At 43.5% G+C, this 19,998-nt stretch overlaps 1 protein-coding gene across 1 annotated transcript; it reads right to left on the reverse strand.

Annotated features, from left to right (window-relative positions):
• Positions 1 to 2,673: 2,673 nt before the first annotated feature.
• LOC139386441 (transmembrane protease serine 13-like) lies at positions 2,674 to 19,129 on the reverse strand. Its single transcript, XM_071132028.1, has 14 exons — positions 19,046 to 19,129; positions 12,697 to 12,708; positions 10,647 to 10,821; positions 9,737 to 9,850; positions 9,241 to 9,417; positions 8,940 to 9,066; positions 8,423 to 8,518; positions 7,887 to 7,930; positions 7,617 to 7,779; positions 6,739 to 6,917; positions 6,412 to 6,510; positions 5,938 to 6,080; positions 4,100 to 4,255; positions 2,674 to 2,776 (listed from the first exon to the last, which is right to left on the reverse strand). The coding sequence occupies exons 1-14, from the start codon at positions 19,127 to 19,129 to the stop codon at positions 2,762 to 2,764; spliced, it is 1,584 nt and encodes a 527-aa protein (XP_070988129.1). The 3' UTR covers positions 2,674 to 2,761.
• Between the last annotated feature and the right edge of the window lie 869 nt (positions 19,130 to 19,998).

Raw genomic sequence — 19,998 nt, forward strand, 5'->3', positions numbered from 1 at the left:
GGGGAGGGTTGTGTAATTTGTAATTGATTAAATATCATATTGCTCGGGGTTTGATGAGACAGACAGACAGAGACAGAGATTTACATTAGGGAGCAGTCTAAATGTACACAATTGTTCCCTAGAGGACAATGAGGGAGGGTCATGTTTATTCAATTTAAATCAGGGGGAGGGCTTAGTATTTGTTGTATTTAGTCCGGGGGAGGGTCATGTGATTTGTAATACAATAAATGTGGTATTGCTCAGGGTTTGAGAATTAGTTGCTTATTATAGTATTTCGATGACTGCCCGATGATGCCCCTCATCCCTGATTCTTTGCTGGGTGTGCAATATCAAGTGTGCCTAGTGTGTTCTCAATAAAATGATCCATAGCCTATACTATAGGCCAGACGAAGAGCGTGCTCAGAGAAGCACAGGACAAAGTTATATTTCTAAGAAAATGTACTTCCTGAGTTTTTGCACTCTTGGGATGGTGTATATAGAACTAAGCTACACTGCATTACACATGGCAATGGACTGGACTTTCCAATCATGAGCCCCAGCCTGCCCTGCTCTTACTGATGGAACAACAAGGTCTCACAGTTTCACATCAGCCATTAGACGTTAATCCATGCTTCTCAAACGTCACATTGTGAAGTTGTTCCAAACGTTACATTTCCAAGTGATTAAGGTTACGTTTAGGCACTAACTCCACATTTTTAAGGTTAGGGTTAAAATATCGGCATTTATTCCAAAATCTTAAAGTTGGACATTAACCCCTGAATGGTTAAAGTAAGGGTTAAGGTTTGGAATAGGCTTCAAACAAAGATCTAAAAAAAACGTTTTAATCGCTGGATTAGAACATGCAACCTTTGGCACCAGAGGCAGATGCCTACCTACTTGAAGGTAACACCGCTTACTGTTGGCCCTAGTGTCCAGTTTCCATGTCATCTCCCGACATCCTCAGACATGAATGTCAAATACTGACTTCTATCACCAGTGACCTAGCTGGATCTGAACCCTTTTGTTCTGCCTAACCAATGACTGTGCTGTGTATGGTGGCACTTCAGGAGTTGAGTCAAAGGCTACGAGAAGTCCTAATTCATTTCAACAGTCTTCATTTGAATTGGACTTTAAGGCTACTAACAACAATGTAGCTTTGTGTTGGTGCCTATTTCTTCCTATTCAAAGAACAAGAGGGAGGCCTACCTGTTTGACAGACAAAATTATAGTCTACTATGAATATATTTGGATTCTGTCAGCCAATTTCTTCAGTCACCATGCACTCCTTAATAAATATCCCAGTGTCAGTGAAGATCGTGGTGTGTTAAGTTAAAACCAGGGCTCGATTTGAGGGGGTTTGAGAGGGTAATTTGGCTTTCCATGAGGAGGAGATGCACTGCAGTACTTAATGTAGCTGGTGGCCACACCAGATACTGACTGTTACTTTTGATTTTGACCCCCCCTTTGTTCAGGGACACATTATTCAATTTCTGTCACATGTCTGTGGAACTTGTCTGTTGTTGAATCTTGTTATGTTCATACAAATATTTACACGCGTTAAGTTTTCTGAAAATCAACGCAGTTGACAGTGAGAGGACGTTTCTTTTTTTTGCTGGGTTTATATTCCTATGCCAGAGTCAACACAAATCTATTCCGTAACAACAATACCGTGTTACAAGTGTTTATAGGCCATACCTGATGATATGCGGCTGCTGTGTTATACCTCAAATGTACTTCTCTTGAAGTATCTGGTTCTGTTGTTTTTACACGTTTTTACAGTTGATAGACAACTTTGGCACTGTTTCAAACTTAGACTATCCTCTTTTTTTTTTTAACAATAGCCCGTATAGAAATCAAAACGTCTCCGGTGCTGCAGCATGCGCTCATTCGTTGTCACGCTCTGTTGTGGTATTAAATAAAAGTCACCTCTTGGCTCCAGTCATTCATTATTATTTTGGGTATAAGGGGAGGGTCACTTGGTTTTTTTTCAAGCGTTCAGGGAGGGTCGGGTAAACATATATTTTTACTAAAGGGAGGGCCATCCATTTTGCTTTCCCGAGAGGTCTGGTTTTCTTCAGGTATCCCTCATTATAAACAATGTACAGTCCCTTGTAGTAGTTATACTCCTCTCTTTCCTATGAGTTTCACATAACTAACACTAAATCAATTCTGGAGATGAATCACAAAGCACTCTACCTACATTCCTTATAGATGAAACAGAAATAAGCGTGTAGTCTCCCCCAAAATATTAGATTAAAAAAAATACAAATATAACATAGGAGAGATGGGAGGCGTGAGTGGATGAGGGTTGCATAGACTTAGAAAAGAGAAAGGCCAGCCATCTTAGACCCTCCTATCTCAGGTAAATATCCTTACCGTAAGATTATAAAAACAGATGGGATTTCTAATCATTCAAACACAACACTGGAATCAGAGCCCAGAATGGATTGGCCTACATTCACATATTTTACATAGTGTAGCAGCCATTGGGCATAACTACAGTAAACACAATGCATTTTGTGATTTTAGAAGGTACAGTAAAGGAACAGATTAACACAAGAACCATGGTCTTGTGTTAAAGTGCAATATGCCTTTCCTGCTACTCCCTTAGCTAGCGGCCATCTTTTCATCTGTCCACCCATCGATCTATCCATCTTGATCTGTCAATCTAGCATCATTCTGAGAGGACTTCATGGTGCGGTGTTCAGAGAGGAAGGACAAAGAAGGCCGCCAGCGGTCTTTAGGGACAGGATGCGGCGAGGTCGCTGGAAAGGAAGTGGCATCACGGACTTTCCAGCTGCAGAGGGAACAATGAGAGTTAACATACGCTATACATACAAACGTACAGTATGTGGACACCGCTTCAAATGAGTGGATTTGGCTATTTCAGCCACACCCGTTTCTGACGGGTGTATATAATCGAGCACACAGCCATAGACAAACATTGGCAGTAGAATGGCCTTACTGAAGAGCTCAGTGACGTTCAACGTTGCACCGTCATAGGATGCCACCCTTCTAACAAGTCAGTTCGTCAAATTTCTAAACTGCTATAGATGCCCTGGTCAACTGTAAGTGCTGTTACTGTGAAGTGGAAACTTCTCGGAGCAACAACGACTCAGCCGCGAAGTGGTAGGCCACACAAGCTCACAGAACGGGACCGGTGAGTTCTGAAGCGCGTTGGCGCGTAAAATCGCCTGTCCTCGGTTGCAACACTCACTATAGTTCCAAACTGCCTCTGGAAGCAACGTCAGCACAATAACTATTCATCAGGAGCGTCATGAAATGGGTTTCCATGGCCGAGCAGGCGCACACAAGACTAAGATCACCATGCGCAATCCCAAGCGTCGGCTGGAGTGGTGTTAAGCTCGCCGCCATTGGACTCCGAAGCAGTGGGAACACATTCTATGGAGTGATGAATTATGCTGCACCAAAATGGTCTGGGGCTGTTTTTCATAGTTCGAGCTAGATCCCTTAGTTGGGGCGGCAGGTAGCCTGGCGGGTAGAAGTTTTGGACCAGTAAACAAAAGGTCGCTGGATCGAATCCCTGAGCTGACAAGGTACAAATCTGTAATTTTGTCCCTGAGCAAGGCAGTTAACCCACTGTTCCCGGGCTATTCTGTGCTTCCAACTTTGTGGCAACAGTTTGGGGAAGGCCCTTTCCTGTTTCAGCATGACAATGTTAGCGTGAACAACGTGAGGTCCTTACAGAAATGGTGTGTCGAGATTGGTGTGGAAGAACTTGACTGGCCTGCACAGAGCCCTGACCTCTAGCCCATCACCTTTGGGATGAATTGGAATGCCGACTGCGAGCCAGGCCTAATCGCCCAACATTAGTGCCTGACCTCACTAACGCTTGTGACTGAATGCAAGTCCCCGAAGCAATGTTCCAACATCTATTAGAAAGCCTTCACAGAAGAGTGGAGGCACTTATAGCAGCAGAGGAGGGACAAACTCCATATTAATGCCCATGACTTTGGAATGAGGTGTTCGACAAGCAGGTGTCCACATACTTTTGGTCAAGTAGTGTAAGTCAATGGAAGGTGAGCTGTGTATTAGGTGTGTATTGCATGGTGTGGTTTGCTGGAACACAGGCAATCCAGGTAGTTTCTCTTCGTCTCACCTGCATCTTGCTGTAGATCCAGGGCAGTAGGCTGGACACCTTGGTGTAGACTCCCGGCCTGTTACTCTGCCCACAGCCGGTGCCCCAGCTGGTCACGCCCACCAGCTGCCAAAGGTTGTCACTGGCTTGGCACACCAGAGGACCACCACTGTCTCCCTGTGAGAGAAGAGGAGAGAATGGATGAATGAACAGTTGAAGTGAGGGGCCAAGGTGTGTAAAGCACCTGCTACAACATACTGTATGTTTTCATGTCGTCGATAGCAGATGAGGTAGAAGGGAATTTGAGTAGAGGGAGAGACGATTTCCTCTGCCCAAAGGCATCTAAGATGAGGACAAGAGTTGGTGAGTAGCAGGAGAGGACAGCTGTGGATTAACGAAATTCCAAATTTTAATGGGTAATGTTGGCACCAAACATTCTAAGACAGTAAGTTAGACTATGGGAAGAATTTAGAATTTTGCTGTCATGGAACATCTGGTGTCCTTACGGAGGTCAGTTTGACAAACTCTGCATCTATGGCTCTGTAAAGAAGAAAAAAATAAGCATATTTGTTTTGTATGTTAATGGAATAGGGAGAGATAAGAGGTGAAAGGTCGGAGAAAGAGTGCTGAAAGAGTCGTCGGCCAAAATGGAACCCATGCTGACAGCGACACACTGTACATGTGCTCCCGAGGCAGGGGCTTAAACCTCTAGAGCACCCCAGGGGCATCATTTCTAATCGTTGCGTAAATTTCACACTAGAAATATTGAGATTTACAAACTCGGTGTACGCCGTAGAACCCGTTTCCCGTTCTAAATCAGACTTGACGTAAAACTGCGCGTGTGAACAAGCATTTATAACTCAGCCTGGAAAACACCCTCCATTCAACTTTTCTGGTAACACTAAAGCCTTCTATTTTCCGTACAACTTGGAACTATTGGAATTGGGCCACGACAGTTTCTAAAAGAAAGAGCAATTGCGATGTTTTTGGAGGTGTTGGCAAAGGACTGGGACAGTTTCTGAAAGAGAAAACAATGGCTAATTGTTGTGGACCTGCCGTCAGAACATTTTAGTTCCACAATGTTTTGCATTGACTTTTCCCCCCCAACCTAAATATGCCGGACTGCGAATTCTGAAACATTGTCTAGGCGACTCAAAACATTTTAAATTAGTCGGCTACTCACAGTAGTTGCATACATGATGCAATGTAAAATATAAACTGTAATGTTCACCTGTTAAATTCAACTGTCTGTTCGCCTGATAAATTCAACTGTACGTGCTGCCTATGGGATCGCATAGGCTACAGCAGAACTTGAAATACACAGCCTATCTATTTACTAGGCTACTAGGCCCAATTAAATGAGATGTGCATGGTAATTTTTTTTAACATGGCTACTTTGTGAATGCATCACGGCCAAAAACAAGGTGAGGGATTTATTCTGCAATGGTTATAATAATAAAATCAAGTAGGGAATAGATGTGTCTAATTATTTTAGATTCCAAAAACCCCCAAAACATTTTCGCTCTTCTCACTAGTGGCAAATGGCTGCATCTTGTTTTCCTTTTTTAAATTTGTTAGATATTAAGCACGTCATCCTATCCCCTTTTTGCACAAAATACTTACTTGCCTGCTTGCAATACAATACTTCAAGCACTAGAAAATGTGTTTAGCCATGGTCTGACGTTTGCGTGGAGGTAAGCATATTCTCACGCCGAGTTCAGTTTGTATAAATACCAACTTTTGCGGTAAAACTGCAGCACCCATGTTTTGGGGGTATATTTTGTACGTACGCAATGTTTATAAAATGAGTCCCAAGCCCTGTAAATAGAAGAATTCAACTACAATATGTGGACATGTACCTGACAGGAGTCCCTGCCCCCGTTGAGGTCTCCGGCACACAGCATGTTGTTGGACACACTGCCAGAGTATACCTTGGAGCTGTTACACACACGCACGTCGATGATGTCAACGGCCACCTCCAACAGGTCTTTGGAGGGTTTCGCTGTGAAGGGACACATACAGTACCCGGTCATTCTCCAAACACACACACACACTTCAGCTAGCGACACTATGGCTAGTTGCACTATGCAATTCTGGGAAATGCCAGATGGGCTGGTTCATTTTTAACCCAGAGGGCCTGTCTAAATTGTTGTTTCTTGTGCAAAATGATTTAAAAAAGGGCTGGTGTGGGGGCCTTGAGGATAGAAATGGGCCGGTGTGTGAGAAATACGCGGGCCGAATTCTGGTCCCAGTCTGTCCATGTTGTTTCACTCTAGAGAAGCATGATTTAATTTAGTACAGTCCATTTCTCACTCCCTTGTCTGTCTTCCTACCTGCCCCCTCATCTGTTGTTCCGAATCCCGAGGTCCAGCATTTGGTTCCATGGGGGAATGTCTGGTCAAAGGCTGGCAAACAGGCAGGCTGAACTGCATCTGAATAAAAAAACACAAAGTTAAGTTAGATAAACAGAGTGGGCATTCTGACCTCAGACACATACGTAACACACAGTTACAAAAATGACACACACGTACGCACACACACCCAGACATTTAGAGCTGAAAAGGGCAAACATTTTTACAGTGCTGTACCAACATTGATGCTAGTATTTCCCTAGCGTTTCCATAGCGTTTCTGATATAGAAGGAATAGAGCCGGACTCACTAGTGAAGTCCACTGGTGAGGCCAGCTTCAGTATGGCGATGTCCTGGTCGTTGGTTACATTGTTGTAGTTCTCATTCACGATGATCTTCTTGACGAGGTAGGGAGGAGGAAGCTGGTCTTGTGACACCACTCCTCCGTACACACGCCACCTACTGGCATCAAGAACCGGGTGGAACGACCTTCAATGGGCACGGGGAAAAAATACAATAAAATATATATTCATTTACTTCTCAAACCAAGGCTGTAGCTCATGACACAGATGATGTTATTATTATGGTAATAAGGTGTATAATTGAGTTGAGATTGGTTGTCACGGTGAGGGTTGTTGAGGGGTTGTCATGCTGCTTATTCTTGAGTCATGCTGAGCAAGTTTCTGCACAGATTCACTACTAGTCTGTTATTTATATGGATAAGTGTAAGTGAAATGACTGACATTCTCCTGAGGCAAATGGCACGTTTATGACCCTGTCAGAAACATGGAAATACAAGTTTCAGAGGGGGGGGGGGGTGATCCATTTGAATTGTCCTCTAACTAGCCATTAAAAGTCAGAATCCCTAGCATCATCTGAGTACTCCGGGTATTTTTGGACATGCTAAACTCTGACTAAGGAAATTGCTTAGACAACAGCATTTTTGGCCTTTAACACTGTTTACGAGCAATATAGCTGTACTTTCAGTTTATGGTCGGAGCAGCTAGCTTGCCGTTAGTCAATTGGAATTCTCAGCGAGTTCAAAACAAGTCGGATTTCACTCCGACTTGTCATGAACGCAGCAGAGAGAGTAAGGTGGAGCTATTACCAAGGATCTACATAGCGTGTCTAGAATTAAAACCAAGTGATCCGTTTGGAAATGAGCATTGTTGTCCTCTAGTCACTGACCTGGGGAAGCAGTGGGCAGCTGTCACCACAAAGTCAGGGGACACCAGGATCCCGCCACAGATGTGTGATCCACCAAAGTGGAGAGAGAGTTGCCAGGGCCATTGGCCCAGCTTGGCAACACTGCCCCCTATGATCCGGGAGGACAACTGTTGACGTCCACAATCTTGGAAAAGGGGAAGAAGTGATCAAATGTTTGTATCTAATTATAACTAGAAGTCAGATTTCAAATAGAAGGTTCACCTGCCTGGTGAAATATGAACAGCTCCTTACCAATACACTTCAGAGAGACAGTATTCTGGTCTGGGCAGGACGAGCTACACAGCAACACAAGCACAACCATGTCAGGAACTTTGGACCCCACACTGGAATTTGTAAGAAAAGGCTGTATGCTTTTTATTTAAGTAATATGTGTTCAGGAAGTGGAAATGTGTCTAATAACTTACAGTTGATTTGAAACAGCCTTGCTGCATTGCTGCTTATAATGCAGCAATAATGATGTAACAGCAAGGCTGTCCCGACCAGTCATGCGACATTTTTTTTAACCTTTATTTAGGTAAGTCAGTTAAGAACAAATTCTTATTTTCAATGACGGCCTAGTGGGTTAACTGCCTGTTCAGGGGCAGAATGACAGATTTGCACCTTGTCAGCTCGGGGATTTGAACTTGCAACCTTCTGGTTGCAACCTTCTGGTTGCAAGTCCAACGCTCTAACCACTAGGCTACCCTGCCGCCATCACTCCCTCAACATTACTGGGACTAAAATGAGTCAATACATATGTGCTAAGGTTTGTAGAGGGGTTCTCTCACCTGACATTGACCTGGCCCTGGATGGGTAAAGACGATCTGTTGTTCAGGGTTAGACCAATTGACTGCTGGGACTTCACTGCCTTGGTTGCAAAGGACCTGCACGGTTGACACACACAAACACATTTGGATTCTGTCTGCCAAAGCAATACGATAATCAATTCCCCTCCCATGAAGCATTCCCAGAAAGTCAATTTGCCACAGGCACACCAACCCCAGAGAGAGAGAGGAGCGCAGAGATTCAATCTGAGAGTAAATACTGAAAATGGCAGCAGTGAAATTAGATGTCACTGAGCAAATGTCTGTGAGAGAAAGTAGTTGCTTTGAGAGGTAGCGTATACAAAAAAGGCTATTGTGAGAGAAAGTGATTGCTCTCTAAAGGTAGCTTATGAAATGGCTGTTGTGAGAGAAAGTGATTGCTCTCTAAAGGTAGCTTATGAAATGGCTGTTGTGAGAGAAAGTGATTGCTCTCTAAAGGTAGCTTATGAAATGGCTGTTGTGAAATAAGGTGATGTCTTACTTTCTGAAGCCCAGTTGGGCACAGGTTCGGTTGGCGTAGCTCTGGTCCCATCCCTGGTAACACACTGGGAGAAAACGACCATCCTGAGACGTTCTGACCTGTAGAGCACCGTCCGCCCCAAACCTCACTGGAGAGAGAGGGAGAGGAGGGAATAGAATAACAAGATACGAAAAGGGCTATGTTTCTCTGCTTGTCATACCGCGAGTGTACATCTACCTGTCCACCTGGCTTTCATCTCTGTACACCTACCTGCAAGCCCGTATGTCTGTCTGTTGTGTTGTGCGTGTGAGAGTGTGCTTACCACAGCTGGACTCGTCCGTGCCCAGTTGGCAGTCCCGCAGAGCGTCACATTGGACGGTGGAGTTGGAGCAGGTGTCGTGAGCGGGCACGCTCAACTGCTTCTCAGGGTGCCCCTCATCCTCACTGTCATGGTGGTCGAGGATGGCAGCCGTAGTTGCCAACCTGGTACCGTAATGCACTACACACAGGGAGGGAGGGAGAGAGGGAGAGAGATGGGGGCACGGAGAACAGGTAAGGGTGGGGTGAAGAGGAGAGACAGAGGAAGTGGTAGCAGAGGAAGACTGTCAATGTCTGTACAAATACAGAAAGGAAAGGGAAAGGGGAGGGGGATACCTAGTCAGTTGCACAACTGAATTGCATTCAACCGAAATGTGTCTCCCGCATTTAACCCGACCCCTCCTGAATCAGAGATTAGCTTCCAAATGAATGAGTAAACAGGCACACATATACACGAGTAACAACAACGTGACTAAATATGACGACAGCCCTGGCCTTACCTCCGAGCCAGATGGCAATGGCCAGGAGGAGCAGCAGAACGGTGCCTCCTGAGCCACCAAAGCACTTGGCACTATGCTGGCAGCATTTGTGTTTCCTCTTGTTGTCAGGAAGAGCTGGAACAACACACAACGTACACGTCAAAACAGATGTATCTTCCCCAGGAGACCATATACAAAAGCGTACACTGAGTGTGCAAAAAAATAAAGAACACCTTCCTAATATTGAGTCGCACTCCCGTTTGCCCTCAACATTGGGTCATGGACTATACATGGTGTCGAAAGCGGTCCACAGAGATACTGGCCAATGTTGACTCCGATGCTTCCCATAGTTATGTCAGGTTGGCTGGATGTCCTTTGGGTGGTGGACCATTCTTGAAACCCACGGGAAACTGTTGAGCGTGGAAAAAAATCCAGCAGGATTGCAGTTTCTTTACACACTTAACCCAGTGTGCCTGGCACCTATTGTCTTGCCCATTCACCCTCCGAATGGCACACATTCGCAATCTGTGTCTCAATTGTCTCAAGGCTTAAAAATCCTTCTTTAACCGGTCTCCTCCCCTTCATCTACACTGATTTGAAGTGGATTTAACGAGTGAAATCAAATCAGATGTCACAGCTTTCACCTGGACTCACCTGGTCAGTCTATGTCACGGACAGAGCAGGTGCTCCTAATGTTCTGTGCACTCAGTGTATAGACACCACATAATGCAGAACACATAACTCGGGAGTTAAAATCCTATTTCTTTCTCAAGGATGTTTTTTGTATTGCTACCACTTCTGTTGAAACTTGTATGATTTTACACTACTTTCACTGGTGGTTTGTCGTCCCCTGAAAGCAAATAAGGAATGGAGGGAACTAGACTGGGACAGAACTGGGATAGTCAGGCACTAGATAGAGAGTACGACTCACATATACTGGGCTGGCAGATGTGTTGCGCAGCCACTGGTGGGGGGTGCTGGGGGATGTAGTATAGCTGGTTGGGAGGAGTGGGCCTTGGACCCGCTCCATAGACTGCCTCTTCATAGGACTGGAGGGGCGGGAGGGTGTGCACCTCAACAGAGCAGTATGGAGGAGGGAGCTCGTTCTGCAGGGGAGAACGCAGAGGAAAAGGCAAAAGGTTAAGCAGTCGGTCATTCAAAAAAAAAATATACGCATCAAAAGCTCATCTGGCGACTTAAAGTCCCAGTGTTTTGTATCATATTGTATATATTTAACACTGTAAAAGTGTAAATGTGATCAGTTTTATTTCCTGATAGTTGCTGGTTGATAATACAATCTACACAGGACCTTCAGAATGACGTCGCTAGGCGGTATCGGTTTAAGGCCCAGCACAGTCAAAACTGTGATTTTCCTGTGTTTTATATAATAATACTTTGAAATTGTACAAAATATGATAATGCCCTTTTAATTGTAAGAGCTGTTTGAAAAGAGAGTCTGGAAAGTCATTGTTTTGTTGGGGTGGAGTTTTGAGCTGCCTGGTGACATCACTAGGTGGTAAATTAGTTAATAGACCAATAAGAAAGAGGGTTAACAAACCTCTCTACCAATAACAGCTTAGGAAAATTCTTAGCTCTTTGCTAAAAAGCTATTTGTTTTGTCTTTAATCATTTTAATTGAGAACAATCACAGTAAGGTACTTAATTATTAGCCAGAAATGATTTGATATTGAGATAAAAATGTTGATTGGACATTTAACAGACCAATAACAGAGTTCAAAACCGTTCTGCTAATAACAGATAGTTTTCAGTTCTCCTCCCCACTCAGTTCACTCCTAGACAATCTTAGCAAAATGATTATTTGAGAAAGTTTTTTGCTAAAAAAGCTATTTTTGTTTCTTTTTTACTAATTGAATGGAAAACTATTACAGAAAGGCACTGATTTGTTTGCCAGAAATGATTTGATATTGAGATTATTATTTTTTTAACGGCTGCATTGAGCCTTTAATAATCCCCAGTAAAACAACTTCCATGCAGGAACCCCGATTCATCCATAAACAGGGTATGGGGTGCTGCCTAGAGGACACATGCTGATTGCGAACAGGGTTTACAGATGGTTGATGGCAGGTGAAAAACAACCACATTCTAGTGTCTACAGGTTAGATATCACTCATTGTCGGCCATAATCATATCATCCTCATGGAGCAAGTTTGAGATCCCAACACCTGAATAACCAACTCGAGCACATTGGAAGGTGCCATGTCTCTAGGCAACAATGTGCCGAGCTTCCCAATTGGCCCCTTATTCATTTCCTCCACTCTTTATCGTGCTCTCATTTCTGCTTTATATTCATCTGCTCCCCATAGCGCTATCAAGCACCTCAGACAATAGAGCTAATCAACGTTGCCAAGGACAAGCTCACATTGTCCCCCCCTTCCCAGGAGTCTGTATTGTTGCCACCGAGAAGAAAGGTGGCTGCCATGGAGACAACAGAACAGCAAATTCCAAAAGGAAGTTGTGGTCGACCCCCTGTCCCTGTCCCTGGCTGGCTGCTGCCAGGTTGTATCACACACGCAGGTGATTTGTGACCCACTTCAAACACAGGTGCAGGTCAGTCAGTCTGATAGTGTGTCCAGCCCCCCCCCCCCCCCCGGGGCTGGACAGGCAGCCAGGGTTCAATATTGCCTTTGAGTTCTGTCTCTCTTTTCCTTGCCGCTAAACAGACACCTTTTCACTTTACACTGGGGGGAGGGGGGGGGGGGGGGGTGAATTCCAGTCATGTTTCCTTGTAGGGATGACATTGCTTTTAACTTCCCGAACTGGTTCTGATGTTGGGACTTTGGCTGATCTGCACATGGCAATATTTATGTTGCAATGACCGACATGGAAAGAATCGGCTTCCTGTACAACATTCAGGCACACACACAAATTACCCCCCACACTGATTCCCACCGTTAGGTTCTAAATAAACAGAATAAAAACTAAACAACTAGATAAAGCTCAAACCAAGTGTATTCACCCACCGGGTCAAACAGCTGCGAAGACAAAGACATGTTTACACGAGCACATATTTATACCTTCGTCCCATACGGAGTCTCCTCCTCGCACATCTGGACAGCCAATTCATCTCTGTTGCTAGACAGGACTTTAGTGATTCCTGTTCTCTCACTTCATCTGACCTGACCTCTGCCTAAATTCCTCACTCCTCCCCAAATCATGGCTGTCCTGCGTTATCTGTTGACTGCAACCAGACTGTGGCCCTTCTCCTCCCCGTAGGACACCTGAGACGCAACAATAACATGTTCTTCCTGCACTCCCCTTTCTCACCCAGTAGATTTCCATACCCTCAGTTCTTACATGGTCACATGAATAAGGCTATTTCCCCATTTCGAGTTCAAGAAGTTAGTACCCAGCACCACAAAACAGACGAGCAGTGTGCTCTGCTCTACACCTACAGTGGATGTGCTATGGATTGGTGGAGATGTACACCACATTGCAAGATTCTTAGGTGGAGTTTTGATGTCAGAGGGCCTAGGCTGTAGTGAATGATCTCAAGGATCATTCGAGCCTATAGGTCTGCAGCAGACGTGGATCGTATTGAAGTGTCTGGTCTGGTTGAGGATGACGAGCACAACACAAAAACAAAGATGGGACTTCCTGTTGTCTGTCTCGGTGACAGAGAGAAGACTCCAGGGCTCAGTCAGTAATGATACCAGTTTAGAACCTCAACTTTTTCATCTGGTAGACAGCTCCAGTTTCATGACCGTAGGCACCAGACTCCAACACAAACGAACCAGAATGCTGCCCCAAGTGGATATTCAGTTGGGGGAAGAGCCGGCTTGCCTGAATTCCCAACGGAATCAACATACAGTGCCTTGCGAAAGTATTCGGCCCCCTTGAACTTGGCGACCTTTGGCCACATTTCAGGCTTCAAACATAAAGATATAAAACTGTATTTTTTTGTGAAGAATCAACAACAAGTGGGACACAATCATGAAGTGGAACGACATTTATTGGATATTTCAAACTTTTTTAACAACTCAAAAACTGAAAAATTGGGCGTGCAAAATTATTCAGCCCCTTTACTTTCAGTGCAGCAAACACTCTCCAGAAGTTCAGTGAGGATCTCTGAATGATCCAATGTTGACCTAAATGACTAATGATGATAAATACAATCCACCTTTGTGTAATCAAGTCTCCGTATAAATGCACCTGCACTGTGATAGTCTCAGAGGTCCGTTAAAAGCGCAGAGAGCATCATGAAGAACAAGGAACACACCAGGCAGGTCCGAGATACTGTTGTGAAGAAGTTTAAAGCCGGATTTGGATACAAAAAGATTTCCCAAGCTTTAAACATCCCAAGGAGCACTGCGCAAGCGATAAAATTGAAATGGAAGGAGTATCAGACCACTGCAAATCTACCAAGACCTGGCCGTCCCTCTAAACTTTCAGCTCATACAAGGAGAAGACTGATCAGAGATGCAGCCAAGAGGCCCATGATCACTCTGGATGAACTGCAGAGATCTACAGCTGAGGTGGGAGACTCTGTCCATAGGACAACAATCAGTCGTATATTGCACAAATCTGGCCTTTATGGAAGAGTGGCAAGAAGAAAGCCATTTCTTAAAGATATCCATAAAACGTGTCGTTTAAAGTTTGCCACAAGCCACCTGGGAGACACCAAACATGTGGAAGAAGGTGCTCTGGTCAGATGAAACCAAAATTGAACTTTTTGGCAACAATGCAAAACGTTATGTTTGGCGTAAAAGCAACACAGCTCATCATCCTGAACACACCATCTCCACTGTCAAACATGGTGGTGGCAGCATCATGGTTTGGGCCTGCTTTTCTTCAGCAGGGACAGGGAAGATGGTTAAAATTGATGGGAAGATGGATGCAGCCAAATACAGGACCATTCTGGAAGAAAACCTGATGGAGTCTGCAAAAGACCTGAGACTGGGACGGAGATTTGTCTTCCAACAAGACAATGATCCAAAACATAAAGCAAAATCTACAATGGAATGGTTCAAAAATAAACATATCCAGGTGTTAGAATGGCCAAGTCAAAGTCCAGACCTGAATCCAATCGATAATCTGTGGAAAGAACTGAAAACTGCTGTTCACAAATGCTCTCCATCCAACCTCACTGAGCTCGAGCTGTTTTGCAAGGAGGAATGGGAAAAAATTTCAGTCTCTCGATGTGCAAAACTGATAGAGACGTACCCCAAGCGACTTACAGCTGTAATCGCAGCAAAAGGTGGCGCTACAAAGTATTAACTTAAGGGGGCTGAATAATTTTGCACGCCCAATTTTTCAGTTTTTGATTTGTTAAAAAAGTTTGAAATATCCAATAAATGTCGTTCCACTTCATGATTGTGTCCCACTTGTTGTTGATTCTTCACAAAAAAATACAGTTTTATATCTTTATGTTTGAAGCCCGAAATGTAGCAAAAGGTCGCAAAGTTCAAGGGGGCCGAATACTTTCGCAAGGCACTGTAGGTCAATAGACATTGTTCCAGGTTTTAGTTACATTTCAAAGGGAAGACCGTACTTATAAACAATGAAGTTGATAAATACTGTAACTTTGAACTTCAATTCCAAAGAGTACATTTGAGCTCAATAGCAGATGTGTAGGTAGCCCACATTGATTGTTGATTCATTAATCGAGACAGATAAATCCTCTCTGTCACAGACGGAACGCAACAGTAGCAGGGTAGAGTGGCCCTATTGGCCTCATTTCCACCAAAAGCCTTATTTCACAATCTGCCCCCGTATTTTGGTACCACAAACTGGGTGAATAAGACTGGTTTGAGACATAAAACCACTATCCATTTCGATGAAGAACCCCGACTTTTCAACACAATATTTTCCGCATGGGAGTATTCAACATCATTTCAACACACCATGCGAAGCAACACAGTATAGAGACCGGAGACAGAGGCCACCGCAATGAGATCATACGGGGCTCCAGCTACACACCAGCTTGACCCTGTGCCTCGGTCTCCTGGTAAACATATCAACACAAACTGGTTCACATATCCTGCAATCTGTCCATGACGTGGCAAAAAGTACTTCTAGTCAAATGACCCACCCCGACAGAGGGAGAGTGAGAGCACGAGTACAGCATGGTCAGTGTGTGAGAAAGACAAGTGTCTTGCTTTGGAAGCTGGTGACAGAAGTCAAGGAGAACAAGGAGGAGAGGATAAAGGAAGAACTTACAGGGTCATGCTTTGCCATCGGACGCTGGGGGAGCAGTGAGGAGAGTGGAGGTGAGACCTGGTAGGAGAGGCTTTTCACAGGGCCACTCAAACAGTCCCAGAACAGTGATCAGAGCATGCTGACGCCACATTTGACACTCCTCCTTTCCTCTCGCTGTCTGTCCCTGAACCCCTCCACCCAGGCCACACAGGTGGGACTGCCCCCTCCCCCCATCCAACCCCTCCCTCTCTCATCTCCTCTTCACTGAAATTGGTGTGTCCCAGTGCGCTACTTTCCCACCCGCCAGACCGGTTTCAAGGTAGCCAAGGAGAGACAAAGATTGATTCACACCGTGTGGCCTGCTCCATTCCGGCTCAGGTGACACCAGCTGGGCAATCAGAGCCAGGGACCAAAATGGCGTCCTCTCAGACAGACACATTTTTATTTATGTGGTAGATCTTTTTCGCAGGACCTCCGATTGAAAAAGTCTGTCTGCCTGTATATCACTCGTGTGATGTAGAGTCGTTCCAAATACATAGCAGTTAATCCAGTACCAATATGTAGACATTATATTGAGTTTAAATAATTATCAAACTCAAATAAATGTTAGTGAAATGAACCGTCCTTAGGGAAACAAATAGAATGGCGCCGTGTCAACATAGTTGACGAACTTTCGATATCTTACTCAATATGCCTTTGAGAGCCCACAGTATTTATAGAAAGTACTTTGTCATAAAAACAAGAGCTTCCTTATGGGAAGAATGTGTTTAATATGTAAGGTGTGTGTGTGATTTGTACATTTGTAAATCTGTAAATTAAAAAAAAATGGAAAATGGTATCATCTGGTTTGCTTAATATAAGGAATTTGAAATGATTTATACTTCTACTTTTGATACTTAAGTATATTTGAGCAATTACATTTACTTTTGATACAAGTATATTTTAAACTAAATAGTTTAAGACTTTTACTCAAGTGAAATTTTACTGGGAGACTTTTACTTTCGCTTGAGTCATTTTCTATGAAGGGATCTTTACTTTTACTCAAGTATGAAAATTGGGTACTTTTTTCATCATTGCTTCCTCCCAAACTTTGGACACTAGGAAAATTAACAAAAAGGAAGGAGCTACCGACAATCATCTATGGTCAAGTTTACCATAACAAAAGATGCCGCCTTCAGCAGAATATGACGCAGACTTTAAAAACTGAAATCAGCATTTACAGAGGCAATGTAACGGTACATATGTTAACTAAAAGCAATGAACACAGACCTTGAGGGTGGGTAACGGTTGGTCATCATAAAAGGTGAAAATATGTTAATTTATGCTATCTGTTCACCAGACATAGACGTATTAGGATTCGTACATGCTTCCAGGAGAGTGCATCTTAAAAAGCATATCAAAAGATTGGGAAGGTGACACCTCAGCTTGACAATTAAGTTGCATTAACCACTTATCACCACCAGGTGGAGATAGACACCAGATTCGATGTACCATGCGCTATCTACTGCTCTCAACTAGATGTCATCGTTATGGACCACCAAACCACGATTGTCTCAACTCAGCTGCATTTGTGTGGTGGTGTCCATTTTCAGAAGAGAAACCAACAGAGACATAGATCGAAAGAGAAATAGTACTGATGTTGAATTACTAGAAAAAGGAAGTGGACAGGAGACAAAAGCGAGAGACAGTAGCTAAAATAATCAAATTAAATGACATTTTATTTGTCACATGCTTTGTAAACATCCGGTGTAGGCTAACAGTAAAATGCTTACTTACGGGTCCTGGGAAGACAAAAAAACAATAACACAATACACTACACAGTGTAATAATGTTTGTGTACGTGATTGACTCTACATACATTAGTGAGAGAAAATGGATTGGGGTGCTCACAGTGCTTGGAGGGGAAACATTCAATGTGCCAGTGGATGAGAGGGCACATGAGACGTGGCTTCAGTTCATGCCAGGAGAAAGTTGACAATGGTAGTGGAGTGGACATCACCTCTTAAATCAGAGAACAGGAGGGGACTTAGCTGTAAATACAAATAGCAGATACATTCCAATACAACTGCGCCATCGTAGGTTGGGACAACAAGTTTCTCCGTGAAGTTAAACTCAGACATCTCAGAATTCACCAAGGTCAAACACAGACTGCGCATCTCTCCCACTTGACACATCAAAGTAGCTCAAGAAACGTTCCTGAATAAAGCCCTGATCATCCACATAGCTGATGATAACTGACAACAGCAAGCAGACTGGTGGCACCATAGCTCCCAGAGTGGTGGGGCAATTAAACCTCCTAGGGCCTGGAGTTTTTCCTTATATGTTAACCTAACCAGGAAAACTCTGGACCCTACGAGGTATGACAGTGATTAATCAGTTATAAAAAGGTTTTATACAGGCTATGATGGGACCAGTTTTTCCTAATCAGGTCAAATGTTGTTTTTTTTTAACCCTGAAAAAAAAACTGCTGGCCTAGAGGTGTGAAAACCCTGTCAAACTGCAGCTACCTTATACTTGTTCATATGAATTATATTTAGACTAGACTAACAGGGGCGTTTCCTCTACCCAGACAGAGACAACAACTGATAGACGATAGAACTCCCTGGGCTGAGCTTGCTTTTATGCATGTTTGCATCACGCAGGCCTATGCAAATGTAGGCCTAATAACAAATGTACTGTCTTCACTGTTTTGTTGATTGATTCATTCCAGTTAATCATGTTGGATATTAAACGCCTAGTCAGCCCAAGTTTTAATATACACAACATTTGATCACATTCACATTTTCTCCTGACACACAAATGGACTATAAATACATAACGTTACCAATTATTAGTAGCCTACAGTTGATCAGAATGAAAAATTGTCTCGTTTTCATCCCATACAGCAAGTCAGATATCCGATGTTTAGGTGTGGCCTAGGCTGCTGCAACATTTTAGTAATGAGTTTTTGCTTGTGTCTGTCCGGTGTGATGTGTTATCACGTTTTCTAAATAAATTCAGAAGGAAAGTGGAAAGCCTACGTGAGCGCGCGAAAAAATGCGCTCCGTCAACCTCTCTTTAATCGGATGATGCGATGGAAGCTATCAAATCATTCTGAATTGATTTCGACATCCCATAAACCAAAGTCGAAAGTTCCATATGTGCAGCAAGTAAAGCATCTTAACGTGCAATTACCGCTGCAAGCTCCTTGTAGTTGCCCTTGTAGGCAGAACTTTCCCTCTCGTCGTGTACTTTAATAGCCAACTCCTGTATGCCCATAAGTGCACTTAGTGGTGTCGATAAACCGCTTGATAACATACCTGTTTCTTCATACCTTCTCGCGTTGCTGCGCAGTTTGAATAAGCAGCCCTTCGTCCATTACATGACCGATGCGGGTTTTTCCCAGAAGCTTGAATTTGATGGAGATTTACAGTGCCTGAGGAAAGTATTCAGACCCCTTGACTTTTTCAATATTTTGTTACGTTACAGCCTAATTCTAAAACGGATTAAATAAAGTAAAATTCCTCAGCAATTTACACACAATAGACCATAATGACAAAGCAAAAACAGGTTTGTTGAAATTTTAGCAAACAGAAATACCTTATGTACAGTACCAGTCGAAAGTAGGACACACCTACACATTCCAGGGTTGTTCTTTATTTTTTAATAGTTTTTTTTTACATTGGAGAATAATAGTGAATATATCAAAACTGATGTAACACATATGGAATCATGTAGCAACCAATGAGGTGTTTAACAAATCTAAATATATTTTATATTTGAGATTCTTCAAAGTAAACACCCTTTGCCTTGATGACTGCTTTGCACACTCTTAGCATTTTCTCAACCAGCTTCACCTGGAATGCTTCTCCAACAGTCTTGAAGGAGTTCCCACATATGCTGAGCACTGTTTTTGCTTTGTCATTATGGGTTATTGTGTGTAGATTGACGAGGGGGGGGGGGGGGCGACGACAATTTAATCTATTTTAGAATAAGGCTGTAACCTAACAAAATGTGGAAAAAGTCAAGGGGTCTGAATACTTTCCGAAGGCACTGTATATGCTCCCTGCTTTTGTTATGACTTTTAATTGAATGATCAATGTTCTTCAGGTCACTGTACCCACCTTTCACCCAAGACTCAGACTTTC

The sequence above is a fragment of the Oncorhynchus clarkii genome, chromosome 27 (assembly GCF_045791955.1).
Source record: "Oncorhynchus clarkii lewisi isolate Uvic-CL-2024 chromosome 27, UVic_Ocla_1.0, whole genome shotgun sequence".
NCBI lineage: Eukaryota > Metazoa > Chordata > Actinopteri > Salmoniformes > Salmonidae > Oncorhynchus > Oncorhynchus clarkii.